The 25,657-nt window shown below is 41.7% G+C and overlaps 2 protein-coding genes across 2 annotated transcripts in view; both read right to left on the reverse strand.

Annotated features, from left to right (window-relative positions):
• LOC105194493 overlaps window positions 1-25,657 on the reverse strand; it is a 62,458-nt gene that overhangs the window by 7,807 nt on the left and 28,994 nt on the right. Inside the window, exons 6-16 of the mRNA XM_039457024.1 lie at window positions 23,161-23,265; window positions 16,348-16,467; window positions 14,517-14,686; window positions 14,105-14,292; window positions 13,836-13,868; window positions 13,040-13,170; window positions 12,568-12,757; window positions 12,277-12,474; window positions 10,047-12,038; window positions 9,838-9,938; window positions 9,548-9,744 (exon numbers count right to left, since the gene is read on the reverse strand). Of these exons, the coding sequence (XP_039312958.1) occupies window positions 9,548-9,744; window positions 9,838-9,938; window positions 10,047-12,038; window positions 12,277-12,474; window positions 12,568-12,757; window positions 13,040-13,170; window positions 13,836-13,868; window positions 14,105-14,292; window positions 14,517-14,686; window positions 16,348-16,467; window positions 23,161-23,265 (3,425 nt within the window). The remainder of the gene's footprint in view (window positions 1-9,547; window positions 9,745-9,837; window positions 9,939-10,046; window positions 12,039-12,276; window positions 12,475-12,567; window positions 12,758-13,039; window positions 13,171-13,835; window positions 13,869-14,104; window positions 14,293-14,516; window positions 14,687-16,347; window positions 16,468-23,160; window positions 23,266-25,657) is intronic.
• LOC120359467 lies at window positions 4,625-9,535 on the reverse strand. The gene has a single exon (XM_039457025.1). It carries the CDS (start codon window positions 5,514-5,516, stop codon window positions 4,890-4,892), a length of 627 nt encoding a protein of 208 aa, XP_039312959.1. The 5' UTR covers window positions 5,517-9,535; the 3' UTR covers window positions 4,625-4,889.

Genomic DNA, 25,657 nt, shown 5'->3' on the forward strand with positions numbered 1-25,657 from the left:
GACTGGATAATCTTCGTTGCGCAAATAAAGCTACCCAAGATATAGCGAATTTCTGTGCGGCTACAATCCAGATTGAAAATTGCGCGACAGTGTGCAAATGAAGATCACCTAAGCCAGAAAATTATTTCAAATATTTAGGTCATTTAGGAATTTAATAAAGCTACGCCATAACTGGGACCGCGTGTACTGCAACACATGTATATTCAAATTTAAAAATTACATGTATTGATTTATTCTTTCAAAATAAGCTAACCATTAAAATGTTATGTAATGAAAAATGTATTGGTGGTATTTATACTTCAGTTTTTTTTTTCATATATTAACATTCTCGTAGTTGTCAATTTTTCTCTATAATTAAAATAACAATTGAGTTTATCGTTTCTAAAATATAAATGCAATCTGTATTTTCATGATGGAAAACAGCCGGGACGGTCTTCGTTTAATTATTTCTCTTTCAGTCGTCATGTTTTCGATTCGTGTTTCGTTTTGTATAACGTAATTAAAATTTATTAAGACTTTCCTTAATGAAATTAACCGATTTCAAGGATTATGTATAAAGCGCGACTATTAAACGTTAATTGTGTACATAACTTTTGTTTCTCCCTGTAAACATTAATTGAAAGTAATTTATTCGTAAATGTATTCAAATAGTATTCCAAGGATAACAATAAGAGCATTACGTCATTTATCATAAATATATTCATGCCCTTTTAATTAAAGTAAAATTATTTATAGTTGCGACTGCACGCCGCTGAATCGCTTTAATAATTCTCGTGCAATTTCCGAGATATAAAGATACAATATTTTACAAGCTCGTTTCGCCAGGACGAATGTCCTTCCCGGTACATTGGAAACATTATCATATTTTAATAATTCAAAACGTTAGGACTCGGAAGTTATCGCAAGAGACGAACGCTGTGACGATGAAAAATATTATGGCATACGACTAGCAAAGTATCTTTCCCCGGCGCTCGCTCTATAGACTAATCTTATCAGCGTTGTCATAAAGGAAAATAACTCGTGGACAGAAGAGAGAAAATTATGGGATATTAACCTCGTTCCGCGGTATACCGGATGCCGAGAGGTCGGGAATCAAGCTCAGCGGATCCGAGCTTGAAATGTTTGCACACTGCCGTTTACAAAACGGTCAACAAGATTGATGTCAACCGAAATACGATTAGCGCGACAAACTCGCTCATTACCGTAAATGGCACAACACCAAGGCAGATTACCCTCTTAGAGCGATATCCTAAGTAGAAAGTGGCTAATGAGAAATATAATTCAACGATTCGTAACAATCGGTTCGGGAATCACAGTTTGCGCCGTTCCGAGCGCGAAACATATCAGCTGGACTAATCTCTTTCCCTTTTTTTTCGGATCGCGTGAGCTTTCTACTATTTTTAGTTATCGTATAAATATATATATATTATACATGTATAAATGCTGTTAAGAGGAAAGCTATAAAGTTAAGAGCGATAAAGTCACAGGAAAATGTGTCGCGACTGCGACAGTTTACTCCGATTAGATCACATTGCGTCTGTGTAGGAGAGAAAATTGGAAGGATTTATTTAACAGCTTAGTTAGGGGGCACATTTTATGATTCAGCGTATAAATTACGTGTACATGTAAATAACTAAAATTGAAGAAGACTAGTGGTCAGGCGAAACACGACGGTGTCGTGCAATATCAAAACTTATTCCACATTTCGCTGGCTTTGCAATCTACTTTACAAGCGGTACAAATTGCAAGAACTGATAGAAAAAAATGCTCCTCGCGAACGCGGCGTCGCATTAAATCACAGCTTCAAATTCGCTTCTTTTGATGATCAAGTATCTTTGAGACTATCGTGTGGAAGATTCTTTGCGAGATTCGCGACTCGTCCGGAAATGAAACGGGCTGGCTAAGGAGGTGAGGTAAGGCAAGTGGAAGGTTCGATGCCTCGTTTGCCTGACGAGTCGGATAAAAGGAAACGTTTCCAAAGCGCTTGCGCTTGGACCAGTACCAATTGGCCTGGTTCAACGGACACAGACAACCTCAAAGGACGAAGATCCCTCGCTTTTAATTTTTTTTTACAATCTTCTCGGTAAATACAAAATCTCAAATTGAAAGGAACTCTTCCAGCCCGCACGGTTTCCCGAAGAACAGATACGAAGTCCTACAATAAATCCACTTTCAACAGCACTTGGACATTTTCCAAGATGTAATTATATTCGTTGACCTACCACCAATATAAAAGAAAATACTGCAAAATTAAATAAGAAAAAAGCTGAGCGCAGTTGCAAAAGGATTAGAATGTACACGTGTTACTCTCTCTCTCTCTCTCTCTCTCTCTATTGGATCGCACAGCGAGATAAGAACCCGCTTACGTTTGTGTTTCAGATGAACCGCTGGTGAGACTGGTGAGAGGTTCATTTGTCATTGTTGCAGCCAGCTAATAGCGTAAGTCAATCAACGAGAAGGTTAACGAGCATCTAGAGGATTATCCACAACGCGTAAGCTGAGCACCAGAGCAACCGTAAGATTAGCTAATCCACGATCGATTGGCTATTTGACGCTTATCGACTAGGAGTGGAAAACTATCCATAGCAGTTACTATCAGTTGGGCGATAATTACTTATCTAAACATCGATAATATATCCATAGTATTATCAACAATTTTAAAATTATCATTCAAAAATTATTGCCAGCACTATGGATATTATCGATATTTAGAAAAGTAATTATCGCCCAACTGATACGATAGTTCTCCACCTCTACTATCGGCACTGAAAGTAAGCTGAGCTAGTTCCTTGATAAATAGTCTTTTTTAAATTAAGAGAAAACCGTTTAGCCGCGTTGCATATGAAGCGGTTTCCTTTTAACAATTACTTAGTAATTAAACATTTTCAGGTCTGTATAATAAATTGTCTTGATTTGAAAGAAAATAAATTTAGGTGGGCTTTTCCCAATCAAAATTCTGTTCCAGTTACTTCGCGATACGATATACATCTGTATAGGCGATGACATGTGCACAAAACAGACATTTCGAAATTGCGTTCCCTTATCACGTCACTCGTCGAAGTAACGCTAATGACTCTCCACGGTGAAGTTACAGAAAACGACGGGAAACTTTACGTGGCAGAAATGGTACGAGGCGGACACATCCGGAAATTTCCACAGCAACGGCTCCAATAATACGTTTTAGCGAAAGTCCTCGTTCCGCGCGTACAACGCATCAGTTTAAATTACGAGGGCATTATCTCGTTGCGTGGAAATTGCACCCAAGTGACTGCACCTACCTCATAATCATTTAGAAAACTTCGAACCGACGTAACTTCAGCGGCGATATCGCGCGGATGTAACCGGAATTTGCCGCGGTGATTTCGCGGCGCCATCGACAACGCAAAAGCGGATGAGAACGCGTTCGCTCTGTGCTCTCGTTTTACACGCTCTCGTTAGCATCGCGCTCGAATAACAAGCTTGAAAGACAAGCACCCCGTGATGACCGCGCGCGGTATCAGGATGCAGATACGAAGCGTCTAACGGTAAGTCCTGCAACGTATAGGCGGCGCAAATGTATCATGAATATTTCAAGTCCCGTAAGTGTCTGTCACCACGGAGATGAAAGCTGTTTCGAATTCAGCCGAGGCGGCGAACACGTATCGTCTATTCTTCTCTCTTCTCTTCGTTCAGCAATGGGATCGACGAAGCTGCTCCCTGCGATCGTGCAGGGAACAACGCGGTTGTTCGAGTATTGTCGACTCGACAATTTATCGATCTAATAAAAATCGAGTAACGGATTTGTACGTGTGCGTTGCAATAAAAAACAATAAAACAAACTCTCTTGCCGGACAAATGGTCCTTTCCATTTTCCCCCCGTTGTTCGCGTCCTCGCTCGTAATCCGTCAAGAAATAAAGCCGTGTACGTGGCGCGAGTGGCGAGAGACAAATGTGGATGTATGACTCTTGTAACTTCACTTGTACGCCGTATAAACCAGTGCACTTTGCTGCTACTGGTAAAATGACGTGATGTAATTCGAGTAAATGTATGGGGATGAGAATTCCTTTTGCTCGCCTTTTATACCGTGACGATTACAAAGTTCTACTTATTAACTCGTTGAGGTCACGCTTCCAAATAATATAACGGTCACATGGAGTCCACTGGACCCCCTCTGCACAAAATCAGTCGTCATTTGCCAGCTTTTTGATACTTCGTCGCAAAAATTTTACTAGATATACCTTGAGGTGTTTTTTATCATACAATAATTTTTTTTTAATTAGAATTTCACATAATGAAAAGATTCAAATAAAAAAAACTGCAAAATTTGACTTTTTTTACAAAAATATTCATAAAATTTTTGATTGTTGAAATAATTCAACGAAAATTTAGGGGTGTATTCTCAAGATAGTATACTTTCAATTAAATTTAACATAATGAAAGAGTTCAAATAAAAAAAAAAACTGTAAAATTTAACTTTTTCACAAAAATATTCATAAAACTTTTTATTTTTGAGATAATTCAACAAAAATTTAGGGGTATATTCTTAAAATAGTATACTTTCAAATAAATTTAACATAATAAAAAAGTTTAAATAAAAAAAAACTGTAAAATTTAACTTTTTCACAAAAATATTCATAAAATTTTTAATTTTTGAGATAATTCAACAAAAATTTAGGGGTGTATTCTCAAGATAGCATATTTTCAGATGAAAATTAGTTTCATAGAAGGTTGTTCGATTTTGAATGGACTCCTAGTGATCTCAACAGGTTAAAATTTCTTTGATTGTAACAGGCAATTTTAACAGATTAAATTAAAAGCGATTCAAAGAGAATCTTATTAAACAGATACTGACGTTTTTCTAATAAGATACCCGACGACAGATGTTAGATTGTAGAAAATAATCGCCGTTTTAATCAACGATGAGACTTACCATACCCCTCTTCAATGTGCTAGGACTGAGAACGACTATTCGCCTCTGTTTCTTGATAAGTTTGCTGAGTCTCTGAGTTCTTTGAGCGCTGGTCAATGGTTTTCCAGAGACCGGAAACTCGTCTTGCATTTCGTCCTCAAGATCATCCTCCATGCTTTTCTCGATCGGTGAACTCTGCTTTGTTGTAACTGTGCTCAACGGCACGGCTTTTGCAATCAGAGTCTCGCTCCGCACGCTCCAATTGGACCCACCGTATTTCTTCATATTCATCAAATCACCTATACTGCCTCTCATACTACTGCTGCCCAACTGAAGATTCGTTCGAGATAAAGCGGGTGAGTGCGGAAGCGACTCGGAACAACATTTCTCCGTCGATTTGACAACATCCGGCAGGATCGTCTTGCTCTGAAGCTTATCCAGATCCGACAAGGACGATCCTCGACGTATCTTCGCTCGCGGCTCACGAAGACTTTTTTTCGAAAGCCTCTCCTTCTCCTTCTCGCCGCGGCTCACGCTCTTCGTGGATAACGATGATTTCATAGCGAATAGACCCGCCTTCAGAGGGAACAATAAAGCCCATTCCGTCGACTTTTCCCGAGTCTCCATCGTGTAGTTTTTCTATTCTCTCTTGACAATACAGGAGACTTAATAAAGTAACTCTTTTTGCTCTATCGAAAATTGAAAATTCAATTCGTCAAAATGTTATTGTTTTTTCAAATGACAAAAGTCACGGTTATTCCCGTCGTCCGCGACAGTTTCAACACGACACTTCAAAGCCGTTCGAAATATTGAAAAAACATTGCGGTTACATACATCAAGGATATTCGCGATAGCGTCGCATCCGCTATTTAAGGACGTCCGCTTCAATGCTTATCGAATGCTTCGTTCACATCATCCGTTAATTGTGTCCTTGTACTTGAGCCAGTTGAAAAAAAAAAATCTTTTTTATACGCTTGACATTTTCTCATGATTCATGATACTGATCTTCGTTGCACGAATAATCCACACCAGGCACCTGGTACTCTCCGTCTATCCTCTTGGTAATAATTTTCTTGGATAAATCCTATCCAAGATCCTAATAATCCGCAATTTTCCCATGTCGGTGATATTTAAGCCCGAGAAGCGCGGCGCGACTTATTTTGACGTAGATTCATAATACTCGGCGTGAAAGGGAAGATCCTCTTTCAGTCAGTTCCACGATCAGACTCGCTAAAAGATCCGAGCACGGGAACCGAGCCGAAGGTAGTGGTCAGCCTCCCTCGGCTGGACCACTCGGTGGTATTTTCACTTAAGTTAACACGACCCCCCGCGCGGACGCGCCCTTTGCGAGAGGCATACGACGACACTTCCGTCTAATAAAAGCCTAATAACGATCGATACAATCGCTCCGCCTCTTTTATTCGCCGATTCGTTGAAGTCGAGGGTGTGCTTAACTTCGAACCTCTGATGAGAAGAGGTAACTTCAAGGGAACGTGAAGAGCGGGGCGACTTTCGCCCTTCGGTCCCTTTATACGACACTCCGATGTGCTCGCAGTCGACGGACCATTGACTATTATGATACTGAAAGAGAAACGTGCGGCTCGGTTGACGAGCGCCAGCCGCGATAAGCAAATGGCGGGAGGCGAGACCTTGTCGCGAAGGTGATACCGATTCCTCGTCGTCGAACTGGCAGTCATACGGGCTTCTGATTACGACGCGGGCCACCGGCTTGGCCTACATAGATTACTCTCCGCGAGGTCCTCTATCGCAGAAAAACGCTTTACGCGCGTTTAAATGAAAAGTCGTCTTTAACTTGTTAAACGTAGACGTAAAAGTTAAAAGTTGAAATAAACCTCACGATATGTGTACTCTATTATTATCGAAAAGAGTCTGTGTGCAGCATACGATTGCACGCGTACGGAAGCTCGATAAACATCGCATAAAATAATTTCTCCTTAATGCGTGCGCGTGTACCCGATTCAATTAATATATATATATATATGTAAATTGTTTAAATTAAAATATGAATGTATACCATATTGAGCGTAATCAGGAAATTAAAATGTAGAGTGGATGTATGGATTGCGCTGACCTGCATATGCTTAAATTGTGTATTTCGAGATGGACTGACAGAGTCCTCCGCCAATAACGCATACGTCGCAAGCGCGAAGAATTGCGCGTGGGGAACGGAATGGAGGCAAGATGAAGCTTTATCAAGGCGCGTTCGGCGGCGGAATGCAAAATGTATGCGACGCGAAGGAATCCGAATAAAATGCAAAGTGAGCACGGCCAGAGTCTGAAAACCTACATTTTTACGTGAATAATAATAAAAAACACAAAGAAAAAACGCGGCGGCGGCGGCGATGCGGCGGAGAAATGCATTGACGCGCGTAGTAATACAGCGACGGTGACTACCGGCATGATCAAGTATAAGAACGTGTCTACACGTAAAAGCTATTTTATCAGTAAGAAACAAAGAAGGGAAGAAAGGAGTGCGCTCGGGTAGCTGACCCTTGAGCTCTTGTAAATCGCTTTAGCGAGAAACTCGGTCCCGAGAGGCGGAAAAATTTCTCCGCCGTTGAAATATCCGTCCTAATGCGATCCGATCATTTCTCTTTTTGCAGTACGAGACGAAAGCAAGAGAGGAAGAAAATGAGAAACATTCGGAAAATATCTTTAGCGAAGTGTTTCAACGTTCGTGAAATGTATGAAACGATGGGTTTCCTCCAATTCTTTTTTTTTTTTCCTTTTGCATAGGATTGAAACGGTTGATTTGCATGAGGGCGTTACGTAGGGTGAAAACCGAACTATCGGGAGCCGTATCTCTCGCGCTGAGTCCAACATCCGGGCGAATCAATCCTAAATTGTTTCCCGTAGGACGATTATTCCGCCGAGGATAGTTCTTTTTTGGCAGAAAAGGCAACAAAAAGCAGCGTATGTACAACGCGAACAAATGCGCGAGGCCATGCAGAGGCAATAATTGAGGCCCGCAAAGGTAGCAAATTCAACTATTGTTCTCTTGCGCGCGAACAACTTGTGTTCGTGGTTTGTTCGTTTAACTCAAACAACGTCATAATACTGCAATTTTTTTTTGGTTTATAATTCTCTCTCTTTATTTTTTTTTTTTCTATTCAAAAAACCGCATTTTTTCGCAATAATCGCGAAGCGTGTAGAGTTTCGTTTTTTAATAATAAAAATCAACAGCCATTCAGTCGTCGTTAGCTGTGGTAATTGCGACACCGAGAGACCGGGGCCCCTTTCTAGCACGGTTTCTAAGCCGTGGGGAAGCGGGGAAACAAACAATCGCTTCGGCAACTGCCTGTTTCAGCCCACCCACGGCTCCGCACGAATTTACATTTTCCAGCAGAGCGGTACCAAAGTTTCTCGGGCATACACGATATATCAACTGCTGCGGTTCCCAGGAGTGCACCAGGTGCGTACTCCAGTACTTTCGTTCGGGTCGACGAGGCTGCGTTAATGGAAGTTTCGTGTAAGCCAGGCGTTAATCTGGCACCGGACGATCCGACAACGAGCTGTACACTTTTAAGGCGGCGACGCCGCGCCGAGGCGATAACGAGCGTCAATAATTCGCTACGATACTTTGTGTCGTTGAGCATTTGCCTCGCACCTAAATCAATAATGCCATATGACGATAATAACGTTTAACAATTGATTAGCACGACACGGATCATCGGCGAGCAATTTCAGGAAAAAATATGTCTGTGTCGCAGGAAAGTAAAACGTCGCAAAGAAAGAGACAGGAAGCTGAGGTAATGCATGATACCGTGACTCTTGTACTTTATACCCATCGCTTTGTTTCGAGTTTCAAGTAGAACGGCAATGAATGAAATAAACGTTTCGATGCGTCACGCGAGTGTCCGATTATTTAACATTTCGTCGCATCCTTCTCGGAAAGTAACGTCACTCATGTCACACTTCCTTTATCTGCACGCCATTTGCGAAATATTTGCTCAATCGTTTTTCAACCGATATAGTATGTATATACCGATACACGAATACCAAGTCGAGTGTTGTTTTTATCTGGTCGCGGAAAAGCATTTTTCTACCAATCGATAAAGAGCGAAACTCCGCCTGCCTCTGCATTAATGATAACGTCGCCAGCGCTCTATCAATCATCATGACACATTGGCACATTAGCAATCGCTAAATATGGGCAAAACTAGTTTATGCAAGTGGTATACCAGAATGTAGATAGGATCGACGAGTCCCCATCTCGCAGCCTCGTTAAATATATTCGATAGGGATCAATGTACTGCCAGTGACCTTCCGTCCTTGAACAATTAACATATAAACGACCGACAAACCGGAGAAGCGACAATCGGGTAGCTTGTCTGCCTGTGCGATGAATCGAATCGTAAATGTCACGTGAAGGTAATGATTGACAAGGCCATTGTAGCTTGTCGCGAAGGACTACAACAAATGCGGGTTGTTGCCGACGATGCCGGCATCGCCGCATTTTTCCAAAGGTCGCCTCTGCGATCGTTGACCGCTGTTTGAATTGAATGCCAGCGTGATCGGTTTAATGACCGAAATTTCAAACAAAGAATCGAAAATTCATTGGCAATTAATACTGGTGTTCCGCTATTTTCCATTATTTTTGTAGGCGAACAATTAAAAATGCGTTAAGTCTTACGTACGTTTAGCTGCATGATGATCTGATTGTACGCCCAATGCCACCGCTGCCTCGCCGTCATCTCTGGACGTTCCTTAAGCTGCGTGGGTACGGGCGCGACCATTCCGAGAAGTTCTTCGTCGACAGGCGGTTCCGGCGGACTCCTCGGCGGAGTATCCATCTGAACGCTTTCATCTAACGATGCCTGCTTTATTATACTCCCTGAAATTTAGTCAGCCAATCGATTGATTAGTGAGAAAATGTTAAATAATGTTATAATTCTTACCTAATTAATAATTAGCAAAATAATCTTACCGCGCGGGCTTTCGATATGCGACAAAGTCGGAGTCCCTTTGTACTGATCCAGCGAGTCCTCTCGAGAGTTACGAAGCAAGGCTTCCTCACCCCGTTCGTACCTTCGACAGAAAAAAAATTATTTACTCATCTAAACTCATACATCAAAGAGAGAAAAAAATTATTTGCAATTAATTATAAGTTTTTAGAATTATAATTTAATTTCGTACCTCTCAAGAGTCTCATCCCGCATCGAATAGTCACCGTTCATCGCATTACTCAGGACAATATCGCTCTGATCCATTGACTCTTGATCCTTAAAGTGACCACGTTGATAGCTTTCCGCTCTGGAAATAGGCTGCGGCGCAGTATAGTGTCCTCCATAATTGCTGCCTCGTAATTCTCTCTGCTGATACGAATCGGTCCTGGTGAGAGGCGGTTTGAATCCTTCAGTGGGCAGTTGAGCGTACGATTCTCTACGACTGTAAGATTCTTCAGTGTAATTATCTGAGATGTAAGAGTCCCCTCTCGTAAGTTTTGGTTTCTGCGAGAGTGTTGACTGAGAGTGCTGATTCTGATGTGACTGTTGCGAATCCTTTCTCTGTGTCTCTTTGGGAATAATCTCCGGATAGTCTTCGTCCTCGAGAACGTCCTCCTGATAGGAATCTGTTCTGGCTAATGGTCGCTTTCCGTTCATAATATTTGTGTGGACCACCGCTGTGGTGGTTACATGATTGGTCGGCACATGATTGACCATGGTCGTTGCCTGTGATTGAGCGATGTTCTGGGGAGACTCCACCAAGGTGGCAGGCGCGGGACTCGAGTCACCCGCCGTCGAATATTCGCTGTATGCCTTCTTGTGTTGACTACTAGCAACGGAGCTGATGGCGGTCTCGAAAGAGTCTTTTAGCTCGTCGTCCCTCGATTCGAGCGAGTCTGTGTTTTGCTGAAGAAGCGGGCTAGCTTCGCGCTTGCTACCGAGCTTCTTTCTTCTGGAGCTACTCAACGCGTCCTCGTTCTCTTGAGACTGATAGAGATATTCCGATTCGCTCGGCGGATAACCATTCGTTCTCGTCTGACCTCGTGGCGTGGTCACGGATAGCTCAGGCACTTCGCTCTGTCTTCTGTCTGTTGCCGTCATCGAATCCTCCTTGTAACGCTGATCCTCGAAGGACTCTTGATACGAGTCTGGATACTCATCGTAGGTAGGATAAGTTTCCTGATAGTCGTTCTTATACGTCGTAGGCACATCATTCTGTTTATTGTACGGCGTTTGATAATTTACGAAATCTTCCTGCGGCTGCTTCGTATAGGATTCCTGATAATTATCCTGCGACGTAACAGGCACTTGATTATACGTCTCTTGATAAGTCTTCTGATAATCGGTCGACGTATTGATATTGTACTGAGAATCATACTGCTCCGGCTGACTATTATATTCGGCTGATTGATTATAAGTGACGTTATTTTGATCGTAAACACTCGTCGGTACGGTGGTATTGTAATCGTCGTATTGTTCCTGATAAATGTCCTGTTGCTTGTAATCCGATTGCTGATACTGAACGTTGTTCTGATTGAAACCCATTTCGTGATAACTGTCTTCGATTATCATACCGTCGGGCTTGTCGTACTGATTCTTTGCCTGATTCGCGTACTGATCGTTCGCCTGGCTGGCGATTGGATATGTCGTGTCCATATACGGTTCCTGATACGTCTGAGTGTTCTGTTGCACGTAAGGTTGTTGATACTCGTCTTTGTACGAATTCTGTTGCGTGTACGCCGTCGGTTGCTCGTAGCTATTCTGTGCATGTTGCTCTGAATACGACTGACTGTACTGACCATCGACCTGCGTCGTGTAGCTATACTGAGTATCCTGATTTATCTCGGGATACAGAGTCTTGTTGGCGGGATCGGTTTGGCCGCTCTGCTGCTGGCTATAAATGTTCTCCGTATACGTGTCCTGCGGCAGATTGTCCTGACTACGATAAGCGTAATTATAGTCCTCGTTATAGTCGGATTTATAGTAGCTCTCTTCGGAGGGCGTTCTGGTCTTTGGCAGTTGTCTGCTCGGCGTAGCGGGCAGAGAGGCGAGCTTACGGTTGATCACCACGTTGCTCGGCTTGGTCGGGGTCGGAGGTAGTTTCTTACCGGTGCCGCCCTCCTGCCGCGACATCGGACGTTGCTGCGGCTGCAAGATCTTCCGGCGACGAGTATTATATCCGCTTTACAAAGAATATCAAACACAAAAGCATTACATATACAGCAGTATATATTATTATATATATTATTTAATATACTTATTTTCTCGAATATCACTCTTTTAAACTTAATCTTTCAACTTTAATTCGTCTACTTTTTTTATTTTTAGTAATTATGGCCTTATAAATATATTTCAATGCTACACTTATTTATGTATAATAAAATTAAAAAGGTAAAATTTTATAATGAGACATGACGTACTTATAGTCAAGCTCTTCCGATTCGTAGCTACGCTGCCTGATAACAGTGGGTCTGTAATCCGGCCGGTGTATACCGATGCTCGAAGCCGGTCTCTGTGGAAGCGTTTTTCTGTTTCGTTTATTTTCATAGTACGTACTTGTTCCCAAGATTCGTTTCCCTCCACTGTCCCACTGTCTATCCTCGTCATCCTGACCATATCTGCGGGAAAGGAAAAAGAAACGGAGATTCAGTTTCCTCTGTGATGACTTTATTGTTTTTCTTTATAGTATTTGTTGCGCTGTGTTGGCTTACCTTTCATCCTGATAGACATATCCCGTTATGGTATCGTAGTATTCGTTATACCTAATATCCGTCTCGCATTCTGGATACGTGGCGCTCATTTTACCCACTTTACCGTCGCTGCTATATCCATCAGCGTAATACGAGTGATCGTCGTATAGGGTCATCTGTCTTTCCAGAGACGGTCTCCTATACGGAACTGCTTGAAAAACAGATAAAAAAAAAACGTCACACATATTCGTCTTCATTTCTAATAATACATTATGGCGAATATTCAATAAAATTGAAAGAGAATAGATTTAAGTAAAAATAAAACGTAGATGCATTTAACGTATATTTTATTCATCGTTTCGTAATTGAGCGTATCTAGAACTCCGTAAAAGGTTTAAGGATGGGGGGAAAGGAGAGTGAACCAAAGATATGGAAAAAGATGTAAAAAAATTTTATTGAACATTTCGCGGGGCATTAAATCGAGGTGTAATACCTTTCCCTCTCGGTCTTCTTGCGGTAGTCGTCGTGTTGTTTGAGTAATATTCATTATCGCTATAAATTCTCGTATCATCGACCCTCGTGCCAGGATAATCATATGTACCCTCGCTGTACCAGCCGTCTTGGCTGAAAGTATGAGATAACGATCAAAACTTTTTGGTCATATCAGAATGAAGGGATTGAGCCGAAGATGAGATGACTCATGATAAAGGACTTTTTGTCGATCTTCTCGAATGACTGCGACTAACTGCGATTACTAACTGCACCATGCAAATGCCTGTGAATTAATTTAATGCATTGTTTCAACTTGCTTCGAAAAATTAATATCCCCAAATTGAATGACGTATAACGATTGGATAGTACGTATTCCTTTCGTAAAGATTCTTAAAATATTTTCAAGTCGCAGAGGCAAGGTTACGTGCAACTAAAATATAAGCCGCGTACTCTCAACTATCAATTAAAGGCATGAGCCTCCTATTTTTTTTTATGTAGATTATGAGGGCGAAACGAGTACTTGGCGATGATGGCGGTACGTCGTAATGAACGGCTCGGCCGATGTAATCACTGTTGTGATCGATGTGTTTGCAATTGCATATACGATTAATTGAGTGCAATGCAACCACAAGCCAACCTAGGGTTGCGATAATGCACGAATCAGTGCCGATCGTGATATGCACGGTAAGAACAAAACATGATGGATGAAGTTGATAATCACGTATGCGTGAGTGAGTGTGTGCTGTAAAGGTTTACTGAAATTCTCACGAAACCGCGCGGTCGCGCTCGTATCGTACCTGTCCTCGTAATCCCACGTATGCTTCCGTCGTCTGAATCAAGCAAGAAAATAATATAAACGATTTTCTTCCGTCGCATTAATCTCTGTGAACTTAACAATAAGGACTATGCGCAATTGGCGCATGAGCGGTAAACACTCTACTATATTTTTACTTTTGCACAAAAAAAACGTCATATATCGTTACAAGAGTCTAACGTTGGCCTAATATAAGTATTGCCGAATACATTAACTAGGAATTGTCGCAATCATTTAACGTGTCTCTAGTACCTGTATTCTTTATAGTGCTTCGGTCTACTGTTGTAGAAGAGTGGCTCGGAAGACTCTGAAGGATGCTGCAGGTATCGCTGCGGTAGACCATCCTCCGGATATGGCTCATCGTACCTCGGACTGTGGCCCGAACCTCCGTAACCTCCGTAATTACCAGGTGCCAGCCTTCCTCCGACGGTGACTGGAATCTGGCAACGTCATTCTCTTAATTTACTAGCGCGTAATTAAAATGTCGCAGAGAGAGAGCGACAAGCGGATTAGAAAAGTTCAATTGTTCAAATGATAGTCCGGGTAGTTTTGGACTTTGTAACTAAATAACTTGAGATTGCTGAACGTTACGTCAGGAATAGTTTAATGGCGTATTTATTTTGTTTAAATCCCTTGCAAGAGCTTGTCTATCGTCGATCAATACCTGATGATCGTCTCTCTCGTAACTATTTTCTCTCGACGTCTCGAGGGACCTTTGAGGTGTAGCCAATTGGTTAGCCGCCGTACGAAACTGCGAGGCCGAGCTGTTCGCACCCTGTCCACCTACTGGATAATTCAAATCCGACGTGTAGTCAGAGTCCTCCGAGTATCCCGCTGAAAGATGGATTACAACGTATAGCGTATTGGGAGAAATAATTGGAGGAACTGGAGTAAAAGGCGACGCCTGATAATGCCCTGACAACTTTGCATTGAGATATTGGAACGTCGCCTCGCTTCTGCTACGTCGACAGAAATCATTTTATATTCCTGCAGCTGAAAAGCGTTAGGAAACAAAACGCACACAACTGAAAGAAGAAAATGAAAGTCATACTTTGAGCAGGCAAAAATGAAAATCTTTCATTTTTTTTTTTTTTTTTTTTTTCTAATAATCCGCTATATTCTATTTTCCTATAGGTCTGCCCTATCAAAACATAGATCGACAATGTACTTCACAAAATTTACGTTTACATGAGAATAGTGAGTTGACGGTTTGCGTTTGTTTCCCTGAGGAAAACGTGAAGCCAATTCCAACTTCGTCGTGACAGTTTCGCAACTTTCCGCAGGCAGAATTGGTCGATATTGATAGAATCCGGGAACTGAAGTGGTGCAATAGCAGGAAGCAAGATAAGTATAGTTAAACAGCCATGCGACAAATTGATCGTTATGTAAGTATCTCGATTTTCTTCTTTTTTTTCCTTTTAATTCTCGTGTGTGTCTTTTTTTTCCGGAAATTGGGACCGATAGGAATGCAAATTACCATACGGTGGGTATCGTGAAACGTTTGCAAGAACATAGAACGAAAAGATCGGCCAGACACCAACGATTTGTTCAGTACAGAGAGAGAGCTAGTTTGCTTGCTACATGCCTTCTCACAGCTGTTACACGGGCTAGGGGTTGCTAGAAAGGGCGTAACAACTGGGTGGTAAGTTACCGACGACACGTCGATAGCCGATAACACATATGAAATGGCGTCTTGTATGCCTGTTTCTTCAGGGTATCACGCTACATACTCTCCGTGGGTAAGATACGCGGCGTACGGTCGCTGATTACAAAATAGGAACCAGCACGGAACCAAATTGATTTCTCGCATGGAAAAACAAGGGCGTAAAAGTTTTATGACTTACTCGGAAGTAGCATTCAAGCGAACGACCTAGAAAGCCACGGTTTCTAAAAATACTGCAAGTATGTCAGACGACTCGACGATCATAGATGAAAGTGTCGTGTGACGTAGGCTTCAGAAAATTAGCGCTCGCGATGTAAATATTACAACGTTATCCGCACGACGATCGATCTTCCTTGCGCATCGTGCTTTTTATTCTTTTCAAAGTTAAAATTTAAAAAAAAACCGAGTAGCAACGGTCGTTGGAAACGATACCGTGGATAATACGGATCGCGAGTAGTAAGAGGTGCACCGTAAGTCGTTCGCGATAGCTCCGTAATAGGGAGCGAAAGATGCGCGCAGAATAAAGCTGGAATCAAAATAATCTAATATCTGCATTCTTTTAAAATTTAATACACTAACTCTATTGTAAAGATCGATATCACGATTTTTTACCTTCTCGGTTTACATCGAGAGACGTATAAGTTTCATTTGCTTGGGTTCGCCGCGAATCAAATTTCCACGGAGGGAAGAAAAATCAATCATCAGGCACATGTCGCGAGCGAACGTGCCTGATCAAAGACGGAATCGATTGGGAACGTTTTTCTCACGTCGGTCGTTAAGAGCAATTCGAATAAGATATCAGCCATCTAGACTGTAATTTAACGGTACTTACAGTGGCCTATATTGTACAATATCTGCCTTCGTGCCTGTTCGGCCCGCGCCTCCTGGTCCATCATGTTGTTCAGCATTTCCAGCTTCCTCTGCAGATCGGCCGCCTCCGTGTTCTCGGGGTCTTTCGAAAAGATAGATATCGATGGGGAAACAGTTAATCGCGAGTCTCGATAATCTGATGTCTTCAATCGATCTCTCATCCTAAGTTTACTTAGATACCTACTTAGTTTTCGTAAAAAAAAAAGGAAAGGATGACTAGATAACTGAACGCTACACCTATATCATGTATCTACATATTCCAAAACGTATCACTAGCGTATACAAGGTCGCGACCAAAAACAGCTATAAGAATTTTACATTTTGACGAAATATTATTCGTAATCCCTTATATAATCGTATTCTCGCTTTTTTTTGCCTAATTTAACATGACGTAAAACATCGAAAACATGTCCGTTCGCCGTACTCGGGTGTACACATTGCTCGAAAATTGCGCAAATCTCGGTAAGTGGTCTGGAAAGAGCAATCTACCTCGCCAGATTACTCTGTATAAATAATATCAACTCTCAGCGTTATTCCTTCTCCTTCTCCTCTCTCTCTCTCTCTTTCTGCGCTCAATCATAATTACATATTGAACCAACAAACTCCGAGGAGGGTTTGCAAACTTTATCAAACTACGACAACGCGCGCGACTCGCCGTTTCCAGAGAGCTCAGGCCGATTTATTACCGGGACTACCTCGCGAGCTACTCCACTCCAGCTAACAATTCTGTTGCTCCGACGACGTTAGGAGATACTTCCCTCGGTGGAAAGAAAAGGAGGGGCGTTTACTTCACGCGCGCGTCCGCGTCAAGTGCATCAGTCTCGCCAACGCGCTTTTCATCCTGTCCCTAAGGACAGCCTGCTGCTTAACTAGCACTTCGATCAGTTAGTTGGAGCGTGGTAGACATTTTTATGAAAGTACCATCGCTGATCTTACTCCAAAATGGAGCGTAAAGTATCTCTCGTGTTTTCCTCGTAAAATTTAATTTTTGCAATTTTAGCCACCGCAATATAAAAGTGGAAAAAATGTCGTCATTACACGCTACTTTTTCACTTGAGAAATAATCAGATGTAGCACTAACACGATCTTAGCACACGTGCCCTGCATTTCATTTAGCTTTACAGAAGTTATGAGTACATCTCGTGGTTCTTTTGCATGTAATTTCTGTTGAATCTTGGAGCATGATATTTCAGCATTATATTTCACCTACCTCTCTGGATGCAATTAAAAAAAAAAAGGGTCAAGTCTTAAAGAAGAGCGGGTCGTCTGGCAAGTACTGGTCTGGCAAGTACTGTCCGCTTTTCTTTGAGGACCGTTAGCTGCTGCCGGCACAAGTTTCGGTCCTACCTCAACCTCGGCGGCGTGTCTCTCTCCACCCCTTCGGTGACCCTCGTTATTATCCGCCCTACAACCGCAGCCAGCGGCTCTTTCAGCCGCCTGGCGCGCCGACTCCGTCGTCTGCTTGGCAGATAAGAGAAAAGAATGGAAGAAGAAGGAAGCACAGCTGAGCGTCGCCGTAACGCGACAATTGGAAAAAAGTATCTTGCACTTTCGGCACGTCCGCGCGCTGTCGCGCATTGCCGACTGGGCGGGCGAAATAAATGCAATGTCGTAACTGAAAGCGTCGGTAATGGCGTAACAGCTGGCCATCCCTATATTGACAAACTTTTAGCGACAACCGTGGCGCTCATCGCGAAAGCGGTCTCCCCCTATCACGGTTTGGTAAGTGCTTCCTCTATTTCTGCTCCGTTCACTATTTTCCTCGTTACTCTGTCAGACGTCACTCACCTTCGGATGGCTAAATTAGGACATCGGTATCGATATCGCGGCCGAATATAATTGGAGACGAGTTCACGTACTGTATAGTCTGACAGACGTATATACATAGTATCTTTCGTGTCTTTTTGCTATAAAGCTTTTCAATGCTCGGTAATATTATCTATTTGGTGCACTATTTTGTTAATTTTAATTGTAAAATGCAGTTTGCGTATTTCTTTCAGTCATCTTCGATTCCGTGCACAGTTATGGCAGAGCGACTTTTCGATAGCGACCGTACTTCTTGCAGGTTCTCAAAGAAACGAGATAAATTTTACACAATAGAGCGCCGAAACCGTGGTACCCACCCTCTTCGTGTTCTATCGCCGCTTGAAGGAATTATACTACGTTACCCCATGCTTCTCAAACAGGATTCTATTGATTCCTTGGCGACTTGAAAGAATCGCTTCAGCTGACTTCAAATCAACGTTTGACGTCTCTGTAGTGAAAACGATTAAAAAGATTTTTTTCCGCGACAACGTAAAACATTTCGAGAAATACTAAAAAATTTTCTAAATATTTTGTTATCATTATCATATCAATTATTACGTAGAAAGTTAATATAATAATACAATAAAAGGATGTATTTCTATGTCAAACTTTAACAATTTTCGTAATTCTTATTGAATTAATTAAATTAATTAAAATGTTATTAATTAATATTAAACGCTTAATATTTCTTATTAACTTCTTTTTTTATATTTTGATAACGGAATTTTAAATCCGTCATAAAAATCTAGATAATTAAATATCCAATACCGTTTCATCAACTTATCTCAAAGCAGTGGATTGCCCAGAATAGCACCAAAAGTGAACTCGTGTATTTTGTTCTAAACGGGTCGCCTTATATACCGACAAGCGACACAGGTGACGATTTACTACCGAGTTAAATCTCCGGAAGGTCGTCTTCGTTCTACTCATCACCCCTCGTTGCTTTTATCTCTAAGCTCGTATATCCAATTTACTTCTCCGTACTCGGCCACGTACATTACTGAACGGAAGCGTGTAATTAATTCATTTTAAATAACACGAAACAAATAATTATCTTTCACATTGTTAGTCAAATATACACATTTTACACACACACACACGCACATACACGTACACACACGCACGCACATACACGCACACGCACGCACACACACGCACACACGCGCACACGCACGCACACACACGCACACGCACGCACATACACACACGCACACACACATACACGCGCGCGCGCGTATGTATGTATGTATGTATGTACGTATAATAACAACAGATTTATTTCTGGCTGAGGTAGCACTTTTCGCCATTTCTTATAAAGTTTTTCAAAATGTTTCATTATAAATGATAATCCGATAAATTAATTACAATATCAATTTAAGTATAGCATGATAAAACGTTCCAGTTTTACGAAACGACATTTTGTAAAAGTAATAACTAGCACGCAGTTCGATATTTCATTAGTACGTTTTAGATCCGCATATTAATCGGACCGACAGTTTGCGCGATGTCCCGAAAAACGTCCTATTTATTTGTATATTCCGCACAAATATTGGCCGTTATTTGCGTACATTTTGAATGTCTAAATTTGGCTGTAGGCAGGAAAATTGGATGTGTCGCGCACATTAAACGTTACGAAATAATATATCAACAAGAACGTTACTGCGCTATCTACATCAGAAACGATGAAGAAGAGAATTTCTCTTCGGGGATATAATGTATTCGAGCAATGTGTACCTCCGTTATTTGCTCTTTAAAAGTTAAAGAGAGATTTATTATATATATATATATATATATATAGCTATTATATAATAATTGTTAACACATCTGTACTGAAAAAAAAAATTGTCAATAATAATATCGATTATCTGTACATTGTAGTCATCCTAGTACATCGCACAAAAAGAATCTTTGAAAGCAACTGAATAAACAACTGAACGAACAACTTATCTCGACGTTCTTTCACGAAGTGTGATTCTCTTTCTCTCTCTCTTTTTCTCGAAATATCACGTGAATGTCATTGTATAAGAGAACGATCAGGGAGAAAAAGAATAGGTACACACTCCACGATGCTTGCTCATGCTTGAATAAGATTGAACTATAAAAGGGCTCCCGTCATCGCACCCGAATGAAATCGTACGTAACGATGGACAGTGTACTAACCACTAATATATCGGTATTGCTCCCCCATCGTGGCTCGTTTGTGATTCTGACATTAACGTTACTAGTAATGCCACAGCACAATTCCCGTGAAACTAATTACAAGATACAGGTATAATTACGTAAGACAGACAGGTAGAGAGAGACGGAGATAGCGGAAAAAAGGGGGAACAAGTGTCTACGGACAGTCGTTAATTACAGTGTCGCAGCCATAGCTTAATGTATCTGCAGGTACCCTCTCTTTCATGTATCGATACTTGAAAGAACAACATATGTCGAGCAGTAGAATCTCTGATCTCTTTCTCATTTTTACTCATTCGAAATCTCACCCCCCCTATTGTGCTATCGCCGCGCCACTGCGTGCACGTGCGATGGTGCTCCGAAAATAAGTGTATGTGTATGTGTATATGTGTGTGTGTGTGTGTGTGTGTGTGTGTGTGTGTGTGTGTGTGTGTGTGTTATTCGTGTATGTGCACTCACGATAAAAAGAAATTGTACCTGAAGAGAGAAAGTCTCTTTTGTCTTCAGTCGATTCAAGTTAATATCGACCAATTGAACGAATGCAATGCACAAAAATGCAGCGCCTGAGAGCTAGGCGCCGCGCGCTGGGTACTTAATTATTGCATCACATAATCGCGTCACAAAGCTCGTTATTTTTCTGTGACGTAAAAGTCGTCTTAATGAGGAAAAGAATATTTAAGTTGCACGAACTAGTAATAATAATTCACACAGACAGAACAGTCGTGGGCGTGTTCTGCAATAATATTTCTTCTGAGCGTGCAATAAATATCTGAGGCTTGTCTCCTTCCTAATTAAGTGATTAAACAGTTATGTAACTTTCTTCAGGTTCTCCACATTATAAACGAGTTAGACACTCGTATGCTGAAATAATGCAGTTAACCGTCACAATATCCATCAGTGCGCATAACAAAGCTAATTAAAATGATATTAAAACTGACGCAAAACAGAGAAACAGAAGCTAGTAAATAATTGATCAAATAATGAAAAAAGAACGGTATTTCAATGAACAAATATCTGAGGACATAGTAATTCAAACAAATCATTTTTGGAGTAAAATCGAATACGAATGTTTATGAAATAAAATGTAACAGTTTAAAATTCATCAGAAAGTCGTCATCGTCGTCAGCAATTGCTGAGCGATCGTATTGTCATTTCATCTGCTTCTTCTGTTAATGCTAATAATTTTCTCACTACGTGTGCGTCACTCATAAACACAGTGCTCGTTTTAAAGGCACGTAACGTTCGGTGACTGCTTCATCGACCCTTTAAACATTGATTGAAAACGTTGCATGAAAACGTCGAAAATGTTTTATCTCATTTGCAACAATATTGCCGCAGACAGTACCGTATATTTTCATTTCCCGGTAAAATAGAATAACAATAGCGCGTCGGACGAGGGCAATCAAAGAGAATACGTGAAAGCAGAAACATCGAACATCCTACCTCTTTTCGCTAAACTCACACATGACAGATTCACACGCAGTGATCTGGTGGTGAAGAGGGGGCGGGGGAGGGGGCGGGGGAATCATTCGGGAGATGGTGATGCTGTGCTTGTTTTACGGCGCGCGGCGTTGTGTTTCTCGATCGCCAATACTCGGGACCCGAGGCGGGATGACAAACATCGACGTATCGTTTCGCGGAAAATCATTCAAAGAACGATGGAGAAATTATGAAAACACATTTCGTGCGTCGGATCGTTAGGGGTTTTCTCCGATGACGAGCGGGCGAAAGGCGCTTTTATATTAGGTTTCCAGTAACACGGCCGCGCACGTTGCCGCAACGTCGTAATTAAAATCAGTTAATCAGGTACAAAATCGTATCAAAGTCCGCCGTTAACGACCGGAGCAACTTCTGGTCGCGTGACTATCGCCCACGCGGAGTACACACCTCCGCTTCCCCTCGCTCGACACACGCACGTGACGTACGGAAGATATAAAGCTCAAAAGCAACCGCACTTAAGGTAATGAAACGAGGGTACGAGGGAAACATTGGCCGACGAAACTGGAAGACGAAAGATATTCGTTTGACGCGATACACGCGCGGATAAAACTGAACGGCTTCTCCTCGTAAACGCTTCGTCTTTCGGCGCGACTTCCTATTTCGCACCCGAGGAGAGAACCGAGAGCTTTTCTCACAAAGAGCGCGTAATTACATATCATACAAAATCTCCCCCCCCACCTCCCGTTGTTATTCACATCCCAACTCGCGCGCATTAAAAACTGACACGTGAAGAAATAAGCTGAGGAATTTCTCGGAACGAGGAGAGATTTCTAGTGCAGTGACTGACGAGCAAGAAGGGGTTTGTTAACGCTAATTGCGTACAAATAAAACGAATATTCTTCATCGCGGATCGTGGACACGCATGTTGATGTAATCAAGAAATTTTTTTTAATTATTTTTTTAAATTATTCAATAGTCCTTTATCTTAAAAAAAAAAAAGGGTTATAATGACAATTAAATTGGCTTTTTACACGTGGAATGTATTGATATCCTCTTATAACGTTAGAAGATTGCCGAGAACGCTCTTTCTAGATAATAAATCTTAGCAATAAAAATTCTCTCGAAATTTTATTGTTCTGTCCCGCGATAATTGTAATTAACTGCTTTAATCGAGAGGTCGTTAAAGAGGATCGTTAAATTTTACAGAAATGTGCAAGATGAACGCGAATCCACGATCGGCGAGAGTGTTACAGTGGATGCAGGTTGTTTGGTGGAGTCGAAACGATAAAGCAAAAATAGAGATCTCGCGATCAAAGACAATCCCGCGATCGGGATCTCTTGACGAGGGTACCTGAGCCACACATGGGCCGGGCTGCTCGCAACTGCATTGCTGTTTTGCTCGTTAGCAGGGCTTTCCATCCAGTTCGTTGTACGCGCTTTCCTGATTGGTCAGACTCTGATCAGACGGAAAGTTGTGGATGTGCATGATTCGAGTGACGATCATGTCCATCGTGATTTTTGTGCTCTTCAGCGCGTGATATCTCGCGCGACTGCGATTTCCAAAAGTTTGCCTTGTGATTTATTTATGATAACTTTCGCGATTTATGAGAGGAAAACGAAATGACGTACATGTAATTATATACTTTGAGATTTCTTCTATTAAAAATCATACTTGGCAACTGAAATGTAAAATATCCTAATATTCTTTCGTCTATAAATTTTCTTCATCAATGTGTGCTTGTTACGAGAATAGAATCTGAGCATCTTTCTCATATTTTGATATTCAGTACCGGATATCGTCGTAACTATTTTTAAATTAAACTTCTGAAGTCCTACTTCCACTTAAATAAAAAAAATAATAATCTTTTATTTTATACTGTACTAATAAAATATCAATTATACAAATTAATCGAAGATATTCGTATATTCGCAAAAAGAAAAATAAGGAACTCGGAGCACTCAATATGCTCGAAAGAAGCTCGTAAAGTAATCAAAGGGAAAAGTCACATCGAAAAGACACGAAAAGTTTTGACAGTGTACAAAACCAATATTTTTCTTTCGTACCTTTCGCCGAATTTAGTAGCAACAGATGTGGCAATTTTCCTTCGGTAAAAGCTTAAAACAAGTAAAAATTGCAAAATTTGTTTGACGATACCTGCTATTTACTCCAATTCCACGAATCGAAATGAAGATAAAGAAATGTAAATGGCAGCTACGCCGAAAGTTTCATCTCACGCAGCAACATAAATACGATGTTAATCTCGTTAGTAACTGACTAATTATCTACAATTTTCGAAGAAATTACGTTATCAAGTTTTGACATTTTAAGTTAGCGAAATTATAATCCACGAGTTCGAAATTCCCTTACAGATTACTGTACACACTTCGATAAATGGTAACCTATTTCTCGAATAAACTTTAATTACGATTCCCATTTCGCGTCTCTCTTTGCGAAAATCTTGATTTTTCTTTAAGCAGCTTCTTTTCCTCTCTTGTCTTGTTCTACATAACGAGATAGAAGAACTCTTTCTTTACGCGCTCCCGGGAGAAGAAAGTCAATAACTAAAAGTACTACACAGGCGGGAAATGTACATCGTGCGGGGTAAAAATCCATTAAAGGGTGCGCAGATGGCGCGAATCGAAAACCGGAAGTGGTGGCAGCGGCGGCGAGGAAATGCAAAGCGGAAAAAGAAATGGCGTGATCAAAAGAGAGAGAGAAAGAGAAAAAGAGAAAGAGAGAGAGAGAGAGAGCTGGCGGATCCGTACGGTGCGCGGCGAAACGTCAGGACGTACAAAAGGGGAGGTTTATTATAAGCGGCCTCGTTTTCCCTCATTTCGCAACACGGTCAAACCGTGCATCGCGTGGCGAAAAATAATTTGCACGTTTAATGAAACGCGGAACGTTCGTAACATACGTGCGGGCGGTGTTCGTCGAGCCGAGCTTCGGCGAGCGTTGAGAAAAGATTCGCGCACTCACGACGACGTTAGATTCTAGATGGCGATATTATTACGCGAGAACCCATTTCAACCGCTGGAAATAAATTCTGAAAAATTTGCATACGGATTAAGCCGCGCGCACTTATCGCGCGTACTATCGCCCCCCGGCTTTATCCGGCGAATCGTATTAAAAATGTCACGTGCTTTCGTGTACTCGTAAATTTATCCGGATTGGGAAACGCGCTCGAGCGAATCGTAACGTACGATTAGCCCCTTTTCGTGGACCTTTTCGCCGCGAAAGGTCGATAGCGTATCGATCGCGCGGGCATGTCGACGACCGGGCACTAGGTGAAAGCACGTCAATTCTGGTTAGAGGCCCGTTCAGTAATTGTATGGACCCTCGTGGCTCCGCGGAAACAACAGAATTAATGAGGGTTCCGCGTATCCGATACGTACGCGCGTATGTATGCCAAACCCGAAAAAGTTGTACTTGTTGCTGCGGCGAGTTCGAGTCGAAAACTGGCTAAATTGCAGGTCACCGCGTCGATATCCGGAGGGACCTCGTCGCGTACGAAACTTTGGCAATGCTCGCCGAGATCACAAACGAATTAGGCAATGGTGACAGAGAGAAGCCGGGAGAGCGTAAATATCAAAGAATATCGCGCGCTTGTAATTTAATCAAAATTTGTCGCGCTACCGAATTTATAATATTTTGCGTCGCGACTCTTTCTTCCTCGTCGCGTGAGTGCATGCCGCGAGTTTTTAAGCGCGATTTTAGATTTTAGATTAAGAAACACGGCCATCGGGTTAACAATTTTAGATTCCATTCGTGGCGAACGGCAGGAAGAAACATTCGGAGCTTCGAGAGGGTAAAGTTTGCAGTTCCTTTCATTCCCTCGGAAACCTCTTCG

Source organism: Solenopsis invicta, chromosome 14, assembly GCF_016802725.1.
Source record: "Solenopsis invicta isolate M01_SB chromosome 14, UNIL_Sinv_3.0, whole genome shotgun sequence".
Taxonomy (NCBI): Eukaryota; Metazoa; Arthropoda; class Insecta; order Hymenoptera; family Formicidae; genus Solenopsis; species Solenopsis invicta.